Source organism: Callionymus lyra, chromosome 5 (genome assembly GCF_982586985.1).
Source record: "Callionymus lyra chromosome 5, fCalLyr1.hap1.1, whole genome shotgun sequence".
In the NCBI taxonomy this organism is placed as follows: Eukaryota; Metazoa; Chordata; class Actinopteri; order Syngnathiformes; family Callionymidae; genus Callionymus; species Callionymus lyra.
Window position 1 is genome coordinate 3,178,529 of NC_141822.1, and position 19,920 is coordinate 3,198,448.

Genomic DNA, 19,920 nt, shown 5'->3' on the forward strand with positions numbered 1-19,920 from the left:
GACCGACAAGATCTCAGATACAAGCCGCACAAATGAGTCTCCTTAGACGAGTGGCAGGCGTCTCCCTTGGAGATAGGGTGAGAAGTTCTGTCACTCAGGAGAGACTCGAAGTAGAGGCGCTGCATTTCTGCGTGGAAAGGAGTCAAATGAGGTGGTTTGGGCATCTCTTGAGGATGCCCCCTGGGCGCCTCCCTTTGCAGGTGTTCCAGGAGCGTCCAGCTGGGAGGAGACCAAGGTGTCGACCAAGGACCAGGTGGGGAGATTATATCTCCTCACTGGCATGGAAGGGTCTTGGGATCCCTCAGTCAGAACTGGCAGATGTTGCTGGGGAGAATGGCGTTTAGCGCTCCCTGTTGAAGCTGCTGCCCACGCGACGGCTAAGCGCTTTGATGATTTCATGTTATCACCTTCAAAATATGTCGATATGAAGATTTGAGGTGAAAAGCAAAAGTGTCTCCTGTATCAAGAGGTTGTGAACATGAGACGATGGACATTTTTCTTCTCAAATAACGAAAAGGGAAACAAATATCAGTGTTTAGATCAGACGGGCGACATGAGCAGCTAAAACGTTATAAAATGGACACGTTTTATTTGGCAACATCTTCAACCATCGGTAGAAAATGAAATTGGCCAGGTGTTAAATAGAAGAACAAATAAATACTTGTCTAGAAATGTAAACAACAAACGTCTCAGTCTCGTCTTGCAGATCTACTAGAAGAACGTTGGCACTTTTATCGTAAACAGGCAAAAATAGTGGGACGACAATAAAATCCACTTCATGTAACAACCAGCAAACAACAGGAAATAAATATAAAGCAGTGAATAACCATCATCATCATCATCATCATCATCATCGTGGCACCAGAGTCACCAAAACATCATCGTTCTGACATCAAGTCCTTCACAACCTCTTCGTCCACCCGTCGACTTGAGGTTCAGATCTACGGCTGCGAGTCTTTGCTAACGTTGGGCTCAGATGTCGAGCGTCGTCGCGCCTCCATTGACGGAGGAAGAGTCTCCTGAAGAGTCCGGCCCAGAGTTTCTATGGGGAGCAGCAGAGCCGCGATACCAGCCACCAGACTGAAGCTGCAGTAGACCAGCACGGTCAGAGTGAGCGACGAGCGCAGCAACACCTGAGGACAGTAAGAGAAACGATCTTCATCAGAGACTTTACTTAAAAGGACTTCACACTGGAAATACTCTCTTGTGTTCTACATCAGACTGTGAAATTCAGGTGCGTCGATATTTTCTCACACACTTATGACACAAATCGTATACCGTCTAAATCAAAGGCCAAAATTAAATTTTAGCAATTGCAATTAAACTTTTGGCCTCTAGATGGCAGCAGCCGTTACATCCTCCACAGCTACAGGAAGAATGATGACTGAGGACGAGAGGATACAGTGAGTCCAGCAGCTTTTAAAGCTGATGTTTGAAATCTGGTTAAAATATAGACCTATGACGAAAATCAAACCCTCACCCACATTTTAGTCCCAGTGACAACTGAGGACGAGAGGATAAAGTGACTCCAGCAACTTTTAAAGCTGATGTTTGGACATATATATATTTTTTAAACTTCTTCCAGAATCATGATGTCTGTAAATTTTGCAACACCAGAGTGAAGTACTATACGCATATACTGTATACTTGTTACTACACTATCAATATATATCACTGTATATCTAATTTTAATCAGTACAGTAGTAAAGTGGTTGAAAGGACGACAAGCTTGATGAGAAACAGTCGAGTCCTCCTGGTCTGAGGTCTTGAAAGTAATGTTGTGATAAACGCTGTTGAAATACAAGAGTATTGGTCTCACCTGCGCCACAAAGGGAGTGATAAGAGCTCCCAGTCTGCCCATCATACTGCATGTGCCGAGCCCGATGGCTCTGGCTTCTGTGGGAAACACCTGAAGGAAGTCGTGTGATTAAAAGGTCAAACAAATCCAGACATGGACTGTGCGTCGAACCTCAGGAGTGTAAACATAAGCGACCTGATACCCCCCGGTTATGAAGGCTCGGGCTATGAAGATGAAGACGGTGAGTCCTGCCCTGAAAGTGTTTCATGCTGTTCAGATGAATCGTGATAGGAAATGAACAGAAGTCAAAGCGTACCTTCCAATACAGGCCATCATGGGGAGCGTGAACAAAGCAAACATGAAGAAACTGAGAGTCAAGCTTTTCTTCCTGCCGAGAAATTCCACCACCACGAGAACCACCAACAGACCTGGACACACCAGGACATGTTCAGGTGTTAGAGTCACGACACGGAAAACTATTGAGACATATAAATTCTAAAGCTAGAGTAAGATAGCTTTCAAAAAGTTTGACATAAGAGTATTTTTGCCACATTTTACTGGGAATTTATCTGGAAGTTTATCATTGTCATCGAAATATTGAATAGTTCAATTTAACATTAGCTAGAACTGTCAACTGATCACCATCTGGTTGTGAACTGGCTCCGATGGCAGGGGAAGCCTCTGGACCGACCAGGTAAACCCAAACGTGTAGTTCGGGTGAACTGGGAACGTCTGGAGGGCGAAGCTGTCAGAGGAGTTCTCAGCTCTCACATCAGAGAAGCTTTTGCCGACATCCCTGTGAAGATTGGGGACATCGAGCATGAGTGGTCAGTGTTCAAAGGTCTGAAGGTCATCGGTGCCTCAATGGGCAGTAACCCGAGGAAATATTGGTGGACACCAGATGTCCTTGGGTCAGCCGTCCGACTGAAGGAGTCTTATCGAAACCTAGTGTCTTGCCGAGTCCTGAAGCAGTTGCGAAGTACCGCCTGGCCTGAAGGGCTGCTGCTTCGGCTGTTGCTAAGGTTTAACAGTGGGTATGGGAGGAGTTTGGAGAATCCATGGGGGAAGACTTTTTGTCGTCACCAAGGCGCTTCTGGAAAATGGTCAAGCCCCTCAGAAGGGGGAAGCAGGTTTGTCTTAGCTGTTTACAGTAAGGATGGAATGTTGACGACTTCAACTGAGGATGTTGCTGGCCATTGGAAAGAGACAGAGCTGGAGGCTGATGGGCGGGCTTCATTGATTGCTCATGCTGAAGTCGCTGTGGTGGTCAGAAAGCTCCACAGTGGCAAAGCTGCGGGAATTGACGAGATTCGCCCAGAAATGCTGAAGGCTCTGTGTGTAAAAGGGTTGTCTTGACTGGCTCGTCTCTTCAACTTTGCGTGGGCGTCTGTGTCAGTACCTGATGAGTGGCAGACCGGGTTGGTGGTCCCACCATTTCAAAAGGGGGACCAGAGGTTGTGTGCCAACTACAGAGGCATCACACTCCTCAGCCTTCTTGGTAAGGTCTACTCTAAGGTCCTGGAAAGGAGGGTCCGATCAATGGGTGAACCTCGGATCCAGGAGGAACAATGCATGTTCCGTCCTGGCCGTGGAACTACAGACCAACTCTTCACTCTCTCGATGGTTCTGGAAGGTGCCTGGGAGTATGACCTGCCAGTCTACATGAGCTTTGTGGACTTGGAGGAGGCGTACGACCCAGTTCCCAGGGCAAAGTTGTGGGAGGTGCTTCAGGAGTATGGAGTGAGAGGCTCTCTACCGAGGGCCCTCCAATCACCGTACACCCGCAGCGGGAGTTGTGTGCGGATCCTTGGATGCAAAATGGATGTATTCCCGGTGAGAGTTGGTCTATATCAGGGATGTTCTTTGTCTCCTGTTTCTGGATTTCATGGTCAGGATATGAGGCCATGGTTCTCAGTAGGAAAATGTGGATTGTTCTCTCCAGGTTGGGATTGAGCCCTTGCCTCAAGTGGACAAGACCAATAGAGTACCAAGCTACTTGATGAATATGCATGATTGAAAGTTATTTCAACAAAATCATTTTTCAATAAAATTTAAATTTCATGAAGTAAATAATTGAATAAAATTATTTAAAAAATGATTGTTATTGACATTTTAAATATTAGATTGGACCATTAATACTCTAAAGACACTGAGGTACTTCCCTGAATGTCTCTTCCATCAACATATAATATATAAAACCCTCTCACCCGGGAATTCTCCCAGTGTCGTCCATAACAGGTCCTTGTAGTCGTCTGACGTCAGGTATCTACAGTCCATGTTGCACTCTGCGTCGTTCTTGAAGCCCTGAGTGGCTTTTGAGAAGAAGGATTTGTTTCTCACGTGGTTTGCTCCGGACACTTTGAATCATTACTCACTGCCACACGAGTCTCCAGTTTGAAACATCTCAGTCGTCAACAAGATGATGCCGTAATAGCAGAAGGCGATCGTGAACCTTGGAGCAAAATAAATGTGTTGATGGTGGTTTTTTCAATAGAACACAGTTGGTCGACGACAATATGTTAAAGATGAACTCAAAAGTAACAAGTAACAAGTTTTGCAGTATCTTTTGGTAACACACTACTGCATAAATAACTTTCTACTGTACTATTACTCCATGAGTCTTTGTAGTATTACTCTGAGAGTAGATGTATTATTAATCCACCAGTCTACGAGTGTACTATTACTGTGCAAGCTGAACCGCTCTTGAATGCACCAAAAAACGCTCTGTTATGTGAGGTAACAATCAAACATTGAAAAAGAAACATCTTGTTAATGATTCTAAAGATAAAAAGTCAGAACTAAATTTAACTGCAGTGAACAAAGAATTCAACAAATCGAGCTCCAGGGAAACAGTTGATGCTTCATGTCAATACTCAGAGCTACTGATCAAAGCGACGGTCGCTCAAATACAGACTCACCAAATGAACCAGAGGAGAAGAGTCGTCCTGAGATACTCAGGCTTGAACAGGGATAAGATCTGACCTCGATGAATCTAAAAAAAACAGTTTTAGATACAGACTTAACAATCTTAGATCCCAATTCTCTCCAGCACCTCCATGGACTCTCCTACACTCTCCTTTTTTCTCACTATAATTTCCCTCACTCCTCTCCTTATCCATCTGTCTACCCCCCCCTCCTTCCTCCCAGCCGGTCAAAGCGGCAGGCCGTCAGCAATGAGTCAGGTTCTGCTCGAGGTTTCTGCCTTCTAAAAGGAAGTTTTTCCTCGCCATAGTTCACTGTACAGCTCACTGTACAGTGTTTCGCTTCTTGCTCTTTGTTGAATTGCTGGGATCTATTTTTCCTTAATCAACTATAGTCTTATTTAAACTGTATAGTGTCTTGAGATAACTTTGTTATGATAAGACACTTTAAATAAAATTGAATTTAATTGAATTAACAACAGACGGATCAGACTCACCTGCTTGAAGCTGACGATGTGTCCCTCCGGCATCTCTCGACCGTTGTCTCTGGCCATTTTCGTCAGAGTCTGGATGGCTTTCTCTCGATGACCCATCAACATGTCGAAGCGAGGACTTTCAGGAAGCCACTGTGGAGGATCAGACATGACTTCTGTGTTCGAACCACGATAGATCGTCACCTACGTAGGCCAGGCAGAGGAAGAGCATCATGGGAGATGCAGACAATCCCAGCAGCCAACGCCAGCCCAGCACCGGCATGATCCAGAAGGCCAACAGAACCTCTAGCAGAGCTCCTATGGCCCAGAAGACCTATGTGGACCAGATGGATACATTGTTGACTCAGTGAGAAAGTTATGAAGCATTATTTGTACAATTACCCCAAATGACATGATGCTCATGCCTCGACTCTTCGAAGGCAGAAACTCAGAGTACAGCGTCACCCTAGAGAAAAGAAAAAGGTTTGTTACTTAAAAAATAAAAATGGCAGCTGGAAGAGAAACTCACGACTGAGGGGCTCCTCCGATGCCGACGCCCACCAGAAATCTGAGAAACAGGAGCCATCCATATATGGGAGCGATGGCTGTTAACAAGCTGTAGACCAGACTCCAGGCCATCGCCAGAGTCAGTCCCTGATGGATACACTTTATTAATGATGATGCGACGGGTTTAGATCAGGAAACAAGCATAAGTCCAAGGAATCCACTCATTGTCTTTGTTGGTGCCAACAAAACAGATGTCTTTCTACACACTGATCTATTTTAGTGACAGCTGGTTGGTCGCTACTACGGTTGTCCGAGTAAAATAAAATGCATTTTCTTTTCCATTTTCTGTGCCACTTATCCCCTTGTAGAAGTTGCGGGGGGGCTGGAGTCTGTAACAGTTTCTTTGAGGGCGGGGGACACCCTGGACAGGATGGCAGTCCGTCCCAGGACACACAACCATTCACACACACACTCATACCTACAAATCTTTTCATTAAGAACAATTTCCCCAAGTTCTGAATCAACCTCAACCAGTCCAGTTTATTGTTTAGGTGAACACCGAGGTACTTGTAAGCTGTCACTCCCTCTATGCCTAGTCCCTGGATTTTCACTGGTGCAATGTTTGATGGTTTCTTGCCGTATGTAACTATCATGTCTGTGAGGTAGTTGGTGATCCATGCAACCAACCTGTGCCTGACACCTGCTCTCTCCATCTTCACCCTGAGCTGCAATGGTTGGATGGTATTAACTGGAGAAGTCAAAAGAAGTGATCCTCACGTTGTTTCCAGTGCCCTCTAGGTGAGAAAGGGATCTCTACAGCAAGAAAATGACAGCATCATCCTTGATGCCAGGCTGGTATGCGAACTGCAGAGGGTCAATGTTTGGGCTCACAAGGGGGGGCGGAGATGTTTGAGGATTATTCTCTACAGTGCCTTAATTAGGAGTGATGTCAGGGCCATGGGTCTGAAGTGGTTGGGTTCCTTGGGGCGTGATGTATTGGTGACAGGGACCACACAAGAAGTCTTCCATGGGGTGGGGACTCTTTCCAGTCTCGGACTTAGGTCAAAAATGTAGCAAACCACCTGAGATAGCTGGTCTGCACAGTCCCTAGGGAGTCTGGGGCTGATGTCATCAGGACCTGCAGATTTCCTGGCTTTAGAAATCCTCTGCTGCATTCTGACCTGATCCACTCTGGTCGTGAAGGTAGGAGAGTAGGGCAGCAGAGATGTCTGGGGTGGCGAGGGTCTTTGACATGGTGGTTGAGGTGTGGAGGTGAAAGCGCCAGAGGTGTTTGTGATGAGGGAGGGGAAGAGGGCAGGAGGACAGGAAGAAAAGGGAAGCTGGAGGTAGACAGACTGGAGGGGGAGGGGCTGAGAGTTGTGTCAAACCTGTTGAAGAAGAGATTCAGGTTGTCGGCCGAGTCTCTGTCACTGGAGGCAAGGTCCACTGTCCGACTTTTCCTGATCTTCCTTTTCAGGTCCCTCTGCACTCTCTTCAGCTCCTCACAGTCACCAGATGTAAAGGCACCCAGTGCTAACCACTGCGCCACCGTGCGCCCCCGCATCCCCTCCGTCTCCTCCGTAATTCCATGGGAATGTCTGGTCTCTGAGTGTTGGCCTAGCATTGCTAAGTGCTAACAGCTGGTCCCAGGTGTAAACAATAGTGCTTCAGCCGACCCGGTTTGCTGAAGCAGAAGTTAAAGGTCCACCAAAAAAGAGTGAAAAGACCAAAAAAAGGGTCACCAGTGTCACTTACACTGGCTCGACTACTGTACAGAAATAGACAATAAAAAAGCGCTAGAAATCCACATAATTCACTTCTAGTTAGAAGTGAGTAAGGAGCTGCGGCAACAGGCTGCCACTCACACGGCGCCATCTTGGAAAGGCCAAACATGAAGAAACACAACCTTTTACACGCACCGTTTTTCTGCCGTACTTGTCGGTTAACTTCCCCCACAGAGGGGAACTTATTCCCATCCCGCAAAACACCACCTGAGGACACAACATGGGTCCATCAGCTTCACAGAAGAAGCCTCAGCAGCGTCTTACCAACCAGGAGTTACCGATGTAATGGCCGCCACCTCGTATCCCTGCAGCCTCCAGTCACAGTGAAGCACCGGCCCGAGGACACTCAGGATCATCATCTCCATGGCGTCTGCGATCTGAGAGAGGCGGCGTCACGTTCACAGATCAGAGAAAGTGACATCAGAGTTCTTACCCATGACAGACCAGTGAGGAAGAAGATCTTCCACTGGAAGCATCCGAAACCGATGGAGTCCAGAGCTTCATCCAGAGTGATGGTTCCTGGAGGAGACATGGTTGAGGTTCATCAGTCAGTGCAAGAAAACACTGGTTCAGATCAATTAAACAGATCTTTTTTGAACCAGAAATGTTTATTTTATCATCATCAATCCTTTCATGTTAAGGAATAATAATTAAAACATTGAACTTAATTGTTGGAAAATTTAAATATCAAACGAATGTAAAAATATACAGTACTGTAGTACAGAAAATGTTTTAGGCAGGTGTGAAAAAACAATGTAAACTAAGAATGCCTTCAAAAATGTGTTAGTATTTTTTTTTTATTAATTAAAAAAATGCAGTGAATGAACATAAATGTCATTCAAATCAATATTTGTCATGAACACCCTTTGCCTTCAAAACAGCATCTTCTAGGTTCACTCGCTGGTAGGTTGTTCCAAACATCTTGAAGAAGTAACTGCAGATCTTCTGTAGACGTTTATCAAATCCTTCTCTTCATGTAATCCCAGACACACTCCATGATGTTCAGATCATACCATCACTTCTTCTCGTTTACGCTGAAGATATTTCTTCATGACATTGACCGTATACTTGTTGTCCTGCTTCAGAAGACGTGTTGGGCCATAATACGCCTGATGGTATTGATGATGGACAAGTATCTGTATTTCTCAGCATTCAAACCATTAATGACCAAATCTTCAACTGTGTTTGCAGAAATGAAGCCCCAAACTTGCAAGAACATCCACCATGTTCCACTGTTGCCTGTAGACACTCATGATTGGACGGCTCTCCAGACCTTCAACAAACTTCTGCTACAGCCAAATTTTTACATTTTTGATCCATCAGTCCAGACCTGCGTCCATTTTTCTGTTCCTATGCTTTCATAGTTGAGTCTCTTGTTTCCATGTTTGGCTGCAACTCTTCCATGAAGACACTTCTGGCCAGACTTCTCCGGACAGTAGATGGTGGACCTGGTCCCACTGGTTTCTGCCAGTTCTGAGGTGATGGTACGACTGGACATCTAACCATTTAGAAGGGATATAATCTTGATGCGTCTTTCATCTGCTGCACAAAGTTTCCTCGACCACAGCGTCTGTAAGCGTTTGTGTAATTGTTGATCAAACACTAGAATCTTACAAAACCCCCGACCTCGTGCAAATGTACTTTAGAATTGATGCTGGTTTGAAGGCAAACGGTAGTTTTAATATAGTAGTATTAATATACAAATATTGATTTGACTCAGATTTTTGTTTTTCTCACTTTGCATTTTATAAATTGACAAAAAAATACATTATTATTTATATTTTTGAAAACATTCTTAGTTTACAGCATTTTTTCACACCTGCCTAAAACTTTTGCACAGAACTGAATTTTCAAATATTCTTTTATAAAATATTATTAAAACATCAATATTGAAATGATTTGATTATTTAAAAAAATTAAATGGTTATAAAAACAAAACAACATTTTAATTAAAATATATAAAAGGTTCAAGATTTAAAATTAATAAAATGTTGACAAAATGGAAACAATAGTGTTTTATGACGTCAAAAAAAAAAGTACACTTACATCAACATCACAGCAAATAAAATAAATGAATATAAAGGTCATGTGATCAGTTTAACTTGACGAATAAAGAACCACGTGGATGGAAGAGAGAGTTTTGAGTTAAAGGCGGTTGTTCGTTCTTTTGTGTCGTCATGTTAATGAGCTTTAATGAAGAGGTCTGACATGTTTTCTCTCGACTCAAACAAACAATAGAAGGTGTGGATTTGGTAACAAATGTTTAAATAAAGTTCAAATAAGCTTGTCGAGTTCAGTTTTTTAATATATATATATATATATATATATATATACATATATACACACACATCTGTGTAAGAGTGTGAATGATTCCTGAACAAACATCAAGTCGTCTTAAACCTTGGATAACCTTGGTTGTTGAGTGATGAAGTAATTTTAAAATAGTTACGATGACACACGGCAGACGATGAAGACGCCCTTTGTAGGCGAGTATATACTAGAGTGTTGATGACTGTAGTACTTGTTGAACTATTTTGATGACCAGTAAAAAGTAATGTTAAAACTGTTGTAGACTCTGGTGTTGATAGTGTAGTAACAAGTAATATATGTGTAGTATTGTCCAGTACTTGACTCTGGTGTTGATAGTGTAGTAACAAGTAATATATGTGTAGTATTGTCCAGTACTTGACTCTGGTGTTGATAGTGTAGTAACAAGTAATATATGTGTAGTATTGTCCAGTACTTGACTCTGGTGTTGTGATAGTGTAGTAACAAGTAATATATGTGTAGTATTGTCCAGTACTTGACTCTGGTGTTGATAGTGTAGTAACAAGTAATATATGTGTAGTATTGTCCAGTACTTGACTCTGGTGTTGATAGTGTAGTAACAAGTAATATATGTGTAGTATTGTCCAGTACTTGACTCTTGTGTTGTGATAGTGTAGTAACAAGTATATATGTGTAGTATTGTCCAGTACTTGACTCTTGTGTTGTGATAGTGTAGTAACAAGGATATATGTGTAGTATTGTCCAGTACTTGACTCTGGTGTAGTGATAGTGTAGTAACAAGTATATATATGTAGTATTGTCCAGTACTTGACTCTGGTGTTGTGATAGTGTAGTAACAAGGATATATGTGTAGTATTGTCCAGTACTTGACTCTGGTGTTGTGATAGTGTAGTAACAAGTATATATGTGTAGTATTGTCCAGTATTTGACTCTGGTGTTGTGATAGTGTAGTAACAAGTATATATGTGTAGTATTGTCCAGTACTTGACTCTGGTGTTGTGATAGTGTAGTAACAAGTATATATGTGTAGTATTGTCCAGTACTTGACTCTGGTGTTGTGATAGTGTAGTAACAAGTATATTTGTGTAGTATTGTCCAGTACTTGACTCTGGTGTTATGATAGTGTAGTAACAAGTATATATGTGTAGTATTGTCCAGTACTTGACTCTGGTGTTGTGATAGTGTAGTAACAAGTATATATGTGTAGTATTGTCCAGTACTTGACTCTGGTGTTGTGATAGTGTAGTAACAAGTATATATGTGTAGTATTGTCCAGTACTTGACTCTGGTGTTATGATAGTGTAGTAACAAGTATATATGTGTAGTATTGTCCAGTACTTGACTCTGGTGTTGTGATGGTGTAATAACAAGTATATATGTAAGTAAGTAAGTAAGTAATATTTATTTATATAGCGTTTTTCTAGACCAGGGTCACAAAGCGCTTAAACAATCAAAACAATACTCAAAAAAGTATATACTTTAAAGATCAAGATAATACTGAGAACAACACAGGAGTTCCAGAAAATCAAGGAAAAGCCTGAACAAATAGAAACGTCTTAAGGTGTTTCTTAAAGGAGTCAGTAGATCATCAAGCGCAAAGAGAGAGAAGATCGTTCCAAAGCTTAGGAGCAACAGCCTGAAAAGATTTCTCTCCTCTGGTCCAGAAGTTCAGGAACCATAAGTAGATTCTGATCCACAGACCTCAGAGCCCGAGCTGGGGTGTAAGTCTGGATCAGATCACTGATGGAAGGTCTGACCATGAATAGATCTGAAAGTAAGAACCAGAATTTTAAAGTTGATCCTGAAAGAAACTGGAAGCCAGTGAAGAGTTTTAAGGATCGGAGAAATGTGTAGTATTGTCCAGTACTTGACTATGGTGTTGTAGTATTTACAGACCACATGACTCTTGACGAAGTCTTTACTACTTTAATTTGTTTTCAAACTAAAATATAATGCAGAGCCTGTGTGTCGTGGCCATGGAAACCACACAGACTGTAGTGGGAGTGACATTTTGATATCATGCACTGATGTTCATTTGATGATGAACGTCTTATTGACCTATAACAGTTCACGCTCAGATCCCTGTGGTGTATAAAGAACCTTAAAGTAGTTATTGAGACGTGGATTCATTCAAACGTGCGCCACTGAAGACCTACATGTGCGGCTTGCCACTGGTATTAATACACAAATTAATGTCTAAATAAATTAAATGTGTAAATGCACGTACAAATATTTGTCTAATGAATGAATAGTAAGTTTTTGGTCGGAGAACATTGTGAGAACGTGTTTATTTACATGTATTTAAATGTATCAATATAACTTTTATTTATTTGTACATTTCGCTTTTTATACATTTTCACTCTTAAATATATATTCACGCATTTATTTATCTATTGTTAACAATCAGAAATGTATTTAAACATTTATTTAAACATTTAAACAAGTGTTTTCCTCGATCGTCTGAATGTTTGAAGCTGCACAATGGCGGCCCCTAGCGGCAGCGAGAAGAACACACGCACCTGGAAGTCTCGTCACTGCCGTCACGGTGCAAATCTCGTTGTCCGTGGCGAAATCTTCGTCTCCGTCACCCGCGAGATCTCGTCCTCCCCTGAACCCGAACACACCCAGAGAGAAGAGCATAAAGAATTTAAAGAATCGAGCCTCGTTCCTCTTCGAAGCGACGCGAGCGACGAGAGAAAACACCTGGACGTGACGCAATCAATCAAAGGTTCTCACCTGTCGTCAGGTTCTCTCCAGCGTTTGTACGCCACGGTTGCTGGTTCTACCCACGTCGCCATGTTTTATTAGACTCAACATGGAGCTTAAATGGCCCAAAACAAATGTTGTCCAACAGGCTCGGGCTGTAACTTCTGCTTTCAATGAACGACCAATCACAGGTGACACCTGGGCGGAAGAAAGGGGCGTGGCTTCAACTGACACTAAAGATCACGTGTTAAAAATGATCGAATAAAAAAACCTTTTTCTTTTATCTAAATGAGACGAATATGATTTGATGTCAAATGTTGCAAATGACGTGACAATAATACACGTTTAAATATTTGTATTATTTCAATTCGACCTTTTCAAAACAATCATGCGTCACTAGCGTCTGGCAGGTTCTACCAGTTTATTATGACGCGGTGCTTTGACAAGAAGTTAGTGACGATGAGTTGAAGAGTTTAATTCCATGTGTGACAGTTTTAATGTGCGAATCCACCAAAAAAATGTTTTTCTGTTCTGATGAACGTGTTGTTTAATTTCCTTCCTGTACTTGTGTTTTTATTGAAAGAATGATTCTCGTGTGTGTTTACGTCAGTGACAGAGTATTATCTAAAATGTAAACATTCAAACACAGACGTACAGAAAACACAAAGGCTCTAAATTTTCTTACATTAAAGAATTTAATCATCTTGATTCATGAAAATGCTCTGAAATAAATCCTTATTATTTCTAGGTGAATCTAACATTATTTATTGTAAACATTGTGTTTTGATTGTTCTTTACAAACTGTTAATGTCAACATTAGATCAAAATGGCTACAATTTAAATGAATAAGATTTTATTTTAAGCTTCAACAATCAAAACATATTCTCTAGACTTCAGATCACATTTGATATCATCATCATTTATTTCCTGGTCATTTCACTTCAGGATGATGGTAGAAAAACAATAGAAATATTTAATTTCCATTGAAACCAAACACATTGATTTCATGTTATCACCTTCAAAATATGTCGATATGAAGATTTGAGGTGAAAAACAAAAGTGTCTCCTGTATCAAGAGGTTGTGAACATGAGACGCTGGAGGATATTTTGCTTCTCAAATAACCAAAAGGGTAACAAATATATCAGTGTTTAGGACACATGAGCGACATAAGCAGCTAAAATTATTGTATAGTTATAAAATGGACACGTTTTATTTGAAATCTTCAACAATCGGTAGAAAAAACACTTGACGACGTGTTAAACAGAAGAACAAACAAATGCTCGTCTAGAAATGTAAACAACAAACGTCTCAGTCTCGTCTTGCAGATCTACTCGAAGAACTTTGGCACTTTTATCGTAAACAGGCAAAAATAGTGGGACGCCAATAGAATCGAACATCCAGTAAACAACAGAAAATAATATAAAGCAGTGAATAACTATCATCATCGTAGCACCAGAGTCACCAAAACACCATCGTTCTCACATCAAGTCCTTCACGACGTCTTCGTCCACGTCTTTGCTAACGTTGGGCTCAGATCTCGAGCGTCGTCGCGCCTCCTTTGACGGAGGAAGAGTCTCCTGAAGAGTCTCCTGAAGAGTCTCCTGAAGAGTCTCCTGAAGAGTCTCCTGGGGAGTCTCCTGAAGAGTCTCCTGAAGAGTCTCCTGAAGAGTCTCCTGGGGAGTCTCCTGAAGAATCTCCTGAAGAGTCTCCTGAAGAGTCTCCGGAAGAGTCTCCTGAAGAGTCTCCTGAAGAATCTCCTGAAGAGTCTCCTGAAGAGTCTCCGGAAGAGTCTCCTGGGGAGTCTCCTGAAGAGTCTCCTGAAGAGTCTCCTGAAGAGTCTCCTGGGGAGTCTCCTGAAGAGTCTCCTGAAGAGTCTCCTGGGGAGTCTCCTGAAGAGTCTCCTGAAGAGTCTCCTGAAGAGTCTCCTGGGGAGTCTCCTGAAGAGTCTCCTGAAGAGTCTCCTGAAGAGTCTCCTGAAGAGTCTCCTGGGGAGTCTCCTGAAGAGTCTCCTGAAGAGTCTCCTGAAGAGTCTCCTGAAGAGTCTCCTGAAGAGTCTCCTGGGGAGTCTCCTGAAGAATCTCCTGAAGCGTCTCCTGAAGAGTCTCCGGAAGAGTCTCCTGAAGAGTCTCCTGAAGAATCTCCTGAAGAGTCTCCTGAAGAGTCTCCGGAAGAGTCTCCTGGGGAGTCTCCTGAAGAGTCTCCTGAAGAGTCTCCTGAAGAGTCTCCTGGGGAGTCTCCTGAAGAGTCTCCTGAAGAGTCTCCTGGGGAGTCTCCTGAAGAGTCTCCTGAAGAGTCTCCTGAAGAGTCTCCTGGGGAGTCTCCTGAAGAGTCTCCTGAAGAGTCTCCTGGGGAGTCTCCTGAAGAGTCTCCTGAAGAGTCTCCTGGGGAGTTTCCTGAAGAGTCTCCTGAAGAGTCTCCTGGGGAGTCTCCTGAAGAGTCTCCTGAAGAGTCTCCTGAAGAGTCTCCTGGGGAGTCTCCTGAAGAGTCTCCTGAAGAGTCTCCTGGGGAGTCTCCTGGGGAGTCTCCTGAAGAGTCTCCTGAAGAGTCTCCTGAAGAGTCTCCTGGGGAGTTTCCTGAAGAGTCTCCTGAAGAGTCTCCTGAAGAGTCTCCTGGGGAGTTTCCTGAAGAGTCTCCTGAAGAGTCTCCTGGGGAGTCTCCTGAAGAGTCTCCTGAAGAGTCTCCTGGGGAGTCTCCTAGGGAGTCTCCTGAAGAGCCTCCTGAAGAGCCTCCTGAAGAGTCTCCTGAAGAGTCTCCTGAAGAGTCTCCTGAAGAGTCTCCTGAAGAGTCTCCTGAAGAGTCTCCTGAAGAGTCTCCTGAAGAGTCCAGCCCAGAGTTTCTATCGGGAGCAGCAGAGCCGCGATACCAGCCACCAGACTGAAGCTGCAGTAGACCAGCACGGTCAGAGTGAGCGACGAGCGCAGCAACACCTGAGGCCAGTAAGAGAAACGATCTTCATCAGAGACTTTACTTAAAAGGACTTTACACTGGAAATACTCTCTTGTGTTCTACATCAGACTGTGAAATTCAGGTGTGTCGATATTTTCTCACACACTTATCACACAAATCCTTTACCGTCTAAATTAAAGGCCGAACAAAGTTATTATTTAACAATAAAACTTTTTTTTTCTACAATTGCATGTAAATATTTGCAGCTTTTGTTCATGTTTGTTTTGCAATTAAACGTCCAGCCTCTAGAAGGCGTTACGTACTCCACAGCTAAAGGAAGTACGATGACTGAGAATGAGAGGATACAGTAAGTCCAGCAGGTTTTAAAGCTGATGTTCGAAACCTGGTTGAAATATAGCCTATGATGAAAATCAAATCCCCCTCCGCACGCCCTTGGACGCCTAGGAAGCGGCGAGCAGATGTTCTCTGCTGCAACACCCCGCAAAAGAGCCACTGAGGCTGCCACAACACGGATCAAATGTGCCCTCAGTCTGCTAGGAGCAGATCCACCTGCTGCTTGGTAGGCCCGGATAATGGCTGATCTCACCCAATGAGAAAACCTGTGGGAGGAGATCGCCTCACCCTGCGGGCATCTACTGTTGCAGATAAATAGGGCATCAGAGCGCCTAACCACAGCCACCTGTGAAAGTAATAGGCCAAAGCCCTCACTGGACACAACAGGTGAAGAGGTTCCTGACCCGAGGTGCCTCCCCAACCTGTCAGAGAAGCGTTTGAACACCTAAGTGATGAAGGATGCAACTTAATGGAACTCTTCGTCTTTGGTTGGCTAGAGAGTTCCAAAACTGTATGTCCTGCAAAACCCGAGCGGGAAGGCGCACCTTTTCGACCTTGTTCTGGCTTGACGTCTAGATTGAGATGACCAAACAATCTCTGGAGCTCCCTGATATGCAGCAGCCCAGCCGCACCACCGTGTGAGCTACTGCCATGTGCCTGCTGTCGTCACATGATGCAGAGCTTCCAGCAACTGTGTTGTCAGTCGGAGAATGGGCTGGATAGTTCTCTTATAACTAACCTAATTAAACCTTCTTCGAACTGTGTTGTGAGAGAAAACTCTTGCCGTCTATGAACGGCAGAGCATGTTAGCTTAGCATTAGCTGTGAAAGTCTCTAACGACGCTTGTGAATATGTCACCTTCACAGGTGGAAACACATGCACACTACTAACATCACACTCAGAACGAACCACAGAAACGTCATACGATTTACTTTATTTCCGTAAATGCCCTTTAAAGAGCTCCGAAATCTCCGCGCTCGAATCTGAACAGGGTTCTCGGATCTCGGACCCCCAGGGGGATATTGCAAACACTTTTGTCCACTTTGATGCTCATAAAATCGATTACGTCTGCCATTTCAATACAGTTAATCTGTCAAGAGCTTTCTCGCTGAGATGAAAAGGAGGAAGTGCAGCGGGTATTTCCCGCCTTTATAGGAAGTGGACTTCACCTTGCTGGGTGAGAGACAAGGCGGTGCCTCGGGGGTAAACCAATAGCGAAGCGGTTAGAGGGCGGAGCACAAAACAAAGTAGAACTTGGGAAAACTCTTTGTTGTTATTATTCATAAATATGTTGTAAGTTATTTATAGCATTTTGTATCTACGTTTAATCTCTTAATGGCCAAACTTTTAACGGGAAACCGTAGGAAAGCTGTTGAATGGATGACAAGCTTGATGAGCAACTGGTCTGAGATCTTGAAAGTAATGTTGTGATAAACGCTGTTGAAATACAAGAGTATTGGTCTCACCTGCGCCACAAAGGGAGTGATGAGAGCTCCCAGTCGGTCCATCGTACTGCAGGTGCCCAGACCGATGGCTCTGGCTTCGGTAGGGAACACCTGAAGGAAGTTATGTGATTAGAAGGTCAAACAAATCCAGACATGGACTGTGAGTCGAACCTCCGGAGTGTAAACAAAAGCGACCTGATACGCTCCAGCTATGAAGGCTCGGGCTATGACGATGAAGACGGTGAGTCCGGCCCTGCAAGTGTTTCAAGCTGTTCAGAAGAATCGTGATAGGAAATGAACAGAAGTCAAAGCGTACCTTCCAATACAGGCCACCATGGGGAGCGTGAACAAAGAAAACATGAAGAGGCCGAGAGTCATGCTTTTCTTCCTGCCGAGAAATTCCACCACCACGAGAACCACCAACAGACCTGGACATGTTCAGGTGTTAGAGTCACGACACGGAAAACTATTGATACATTTAAATTCTAAAGCTAGAGTAAGATAGCTTTTCAAAAGGTTTGACATAAGAGTATTTGTGCCACATTTTTCCTTATTACTGGGTATTTCTTGAAAAGTAATTGAAAATTGGAATATTTTCCAAAATAAATAAATATATATATTTTACATATAGAGTTTGATATTCTCATTCCAGAAATGAGAAAATGATTTTCCAATTACAATATTCTTTCAATCGTAGCCTTTTAATTTCAGTATAAAATGTTGTATTATAGTCACACCAGACAAGACCAATAGAGTACTAAGCTACTATGCATGATTGAAAATTATTTTTATACAATTATTTCTCAATAAAATTGTAATTTCATGATGTAAATAATTGAATAAAATCATTTAAAAAATGATTAATTCTCCAAAGAAAATAACAATAAATAATAATGTCTAAACATTTTAAATATTACATTGGACCATTAATACTCTAAAGACTTCCCTGAAAGTCTCTTCCATCAACATATAATATATGTGTCGTCCATAACAGGTCCTTGTAGTCGTCTGACGTCAGGTATCTACAGTCCATGTTGCACTCGGCGTCGTTCTTGAAGCCCTGAGTGGCTTTTGAGAAGAAGGATTTGTTTCTCACGTGGTTTGCTCCGGACACTTTGAATCATTACTCACTGCCACACGAGTCTCCAGTTTGAAACATCTCAGTCGTCAACAAGATGATGCCGTAATAGCAGAAGGCGATCGTGAACCTTGGAGCAAAAGAAAAGTGTTGATGGTGGATTTTTCAATAGAAAACATTTGGTCGACGACAATATGTTTAAGATGAACTCACAAGTAACATCTCAAGATTTGCAGGATCTTTTGGTAACACACTACTGCATAAATAACTTTCTGCCCAAACACATGCTTCAAAATGTAAATAAAAAAAAATGTTCTTTAAACTAATGAAATACAGTGTACTATTACTCTGCAAGTCTCCGTAGTATTACTCTGCAAGTCTCCATAGTATTACTCTGCAAGTCTCCATAGTATTACTCTGCAAGTCTCCATAGTATTACTCTGAAAGTCTCCATAGTATTACTCTGAAAGTCTCCATAGGCTTGCTCTGTGACTTTCTGTAGTATTACTCTGTGAGTCTCCGTAATATTACTTTGCGACTTTCTGTAGTATTACTCCACGAGTCTTTGTAGTATTACTCCACGAGTCGCTTTAGTAATAATCCACGAGTCTTTGTAGTACTACTCCACGAGTCGCTTTAGTAATAATCCACAAGTCTTTGTAGTACTACTCCACGAGTCTCTTTAGTACTACTCCACGAGTCTCTGTAGTACTACTCAATGAGTCTATGAAGTATTACTCTGAGAGTAGCTTTATTATTACTCCACGAGTCTCTTAACGCACCAAAAAACACTCTTGTTATGTGAGGTAACAATCAAACATTGAAAAAGAAAAATCTTGTTAATGATTCTAAAGATAAAAAGTCAGAACTAAATTTAACTGCAGTGAACAAAGAATTCAACAAATCGAGCTCCAGGGAAATGGTTGATGCTTCATGTCAATACTCAGAGCTACTGATCAACGCGACGGTCGCTCAAATACAGACTCACCAAATGAACCAGAGGAGAAGAGTCGTCCTGAGATACTCGGGCTTGAACAGGGATAAGATCTGACCTCGATGAATCTAAAAACACAGTTTTAGATACAGACCTAACAACAGACCGATCAGACTCACCTGCTTGAAGCTGACGATGTGTCCCTCCGGCATCTCTCAGAGTCTGGATGGCTTCCTCTCGATGACCCAAAATGACCCAAAAAATCAATAAATAAATAATTGAATTCAATCATTTAAAAAAAAAATCCTTATAAAAACGAAATATAATTTTAATAAAAATATATAAACGATTAAAAATTAAAATGTTAAATATTCCCCCCCAGTCGCCACTGATGAACTTCCAAAGGTATCACATTATTTCCTTGGTAAGGTAATAATTGAGTGAAAATAAATCTTCAGAAATCAATTTGAAAGCATATTTTACTTTAGTATGTTTTGAAGAAAATCTGAATAAATGATGAGAAAATGGAAACCACAGTGTTCAAGTGACCTTGTCAAATGTTTCAGAAAAGTATTAACCCTTACATCAACATCACAGCAAATAAAATAAATGAATTTAAATGTCATGTGATCAGTTTAACTGGACTAAACGGATAAAGAACCACGTGGACGGAAGAGAGAGTTTTGAGTCAAAGGTGGACGATCGTTCTTTTGTGTCGTCATGTTAATGAGCTTTAATGAAGAG

General features: G+C 42.3%; 2 protein-coding genes across 2 annotated transcripts; both read right to left on the reverse strand.

The window, feature by feature from the left end:
• Positions 1 to 564: 564 nt before the first annotated feature.
• LOC148079043 (synaptic vesicle 2-related protein-like) lies at positions 565 to 12,643 on the reverse strand. Its single transcript, XM_087790486.1, has 16 exons — positions 12,509 to 12,643; positions 12,292 to 12,380; positions 7,917 to 8,002; positions 7,762 to 7,860; positions 7,619 to 7,690; positions 5,722 to 5,846; positions 5,595 to 5,658; positions 5,401 to 5,526; positions 5,217 to 5,345; positions 4,717 to 4,790; positions 4,174 to 4,250; positions 4,006 to 4,110; positions 2,115 to 2,226; positions 1,970 to 2,051; positions 1,820 to 1,909; positions 565 to 1,133 (listed from the first exon to the last, which is right to left on the reverse strand). Exons 1-16 carry the CDS (start codon positions 12,568 to 12,570, stop codon positions 942 to 944), a joined length of 1,584 nt encoding a protein of 527 aa, XP_087646612.1. The 5' UTR covers positions 12,571 to 12,643; the 3' UTR covers positions 565 to 941.
• A 3,447-nt stretch (positions 12,644 to 16,090) lies between these two features.
• Positions 16,091 to 19,527, reverse strand: LOC148079044 (synaptic vesicle 2-related protein-like). The gene is made up of 8 exons (XM_087792217.1): positions 19,356 to 19,527; positions 19,231 to 19,304; positions 18,296 to 18,372; positions 18,107 to 18,232; positions 17,481 to 17,592; positions 17,336 to 17,417; positions 17,186 to 17,275; positions 16,091 to 16,141 (listed from the first exon to the last, which is right to left on the reverse strand). The coding sequence occupies exons 1-8, from the start codon at positions 19,386 to 19,388 to the stop codon at positions 16,091 to 16,093; spliced, it is 645 nt and encodes a 214-aa protein (XP_087648343.1). The 5' UTR covers positions 19,389 to 19,527.
• Between the last annotated feature and the right edge of the window lie 393 nt (positions 19,528 to 19,920).

Excerpts from the sequence above, each read along its gene's own strand:
- LOC148079043 (XM_087790486.1), bottom strand. The coding sequence starts at position 12,570 with ATGGCGACGTGGGTAGAACCAGCAACCGTGGCGTACAAACGCTGGAGA. Across the intron at positions 12,381-12,508 it reads TGGAGAGAACCTGACGACAG|GGGAGGACGAGATCTCGCGG; the intron begins GTGAGAACCTTT and ends GTTCGGGTTCAG. Across the intron at positions 8,003-12,291 it reads GGCAGTGACGAGACTTCCAG|GAACCATCACTCTGGATGAA; the intron begins GTGCGTGTGTTC and ends TGTCTCCTCCAG.
- LOC148079044 (XM_087792217.1), bottom strand. The coding sequence starts at position 19,388 with ATGCCGGAGGGACACATCGTCAGCTTCAAGCAG. Across the intron at positions 18,233-18,295 it reads AACTGGAGACTCGTGTGGCA|CCACTCAGGGCTTCAAGAAC; the intron begins GTGAGTAATGAT and ends TCTTCTCAAAAG. Across the intron at positions 17,418-17,480 it reads ATGGTGGCCTGTATTGGAAG|GGCCGGACTCACCGTCTTCA; the intron begins GTACGCTTTGAC and ends AAACACTTGCAG.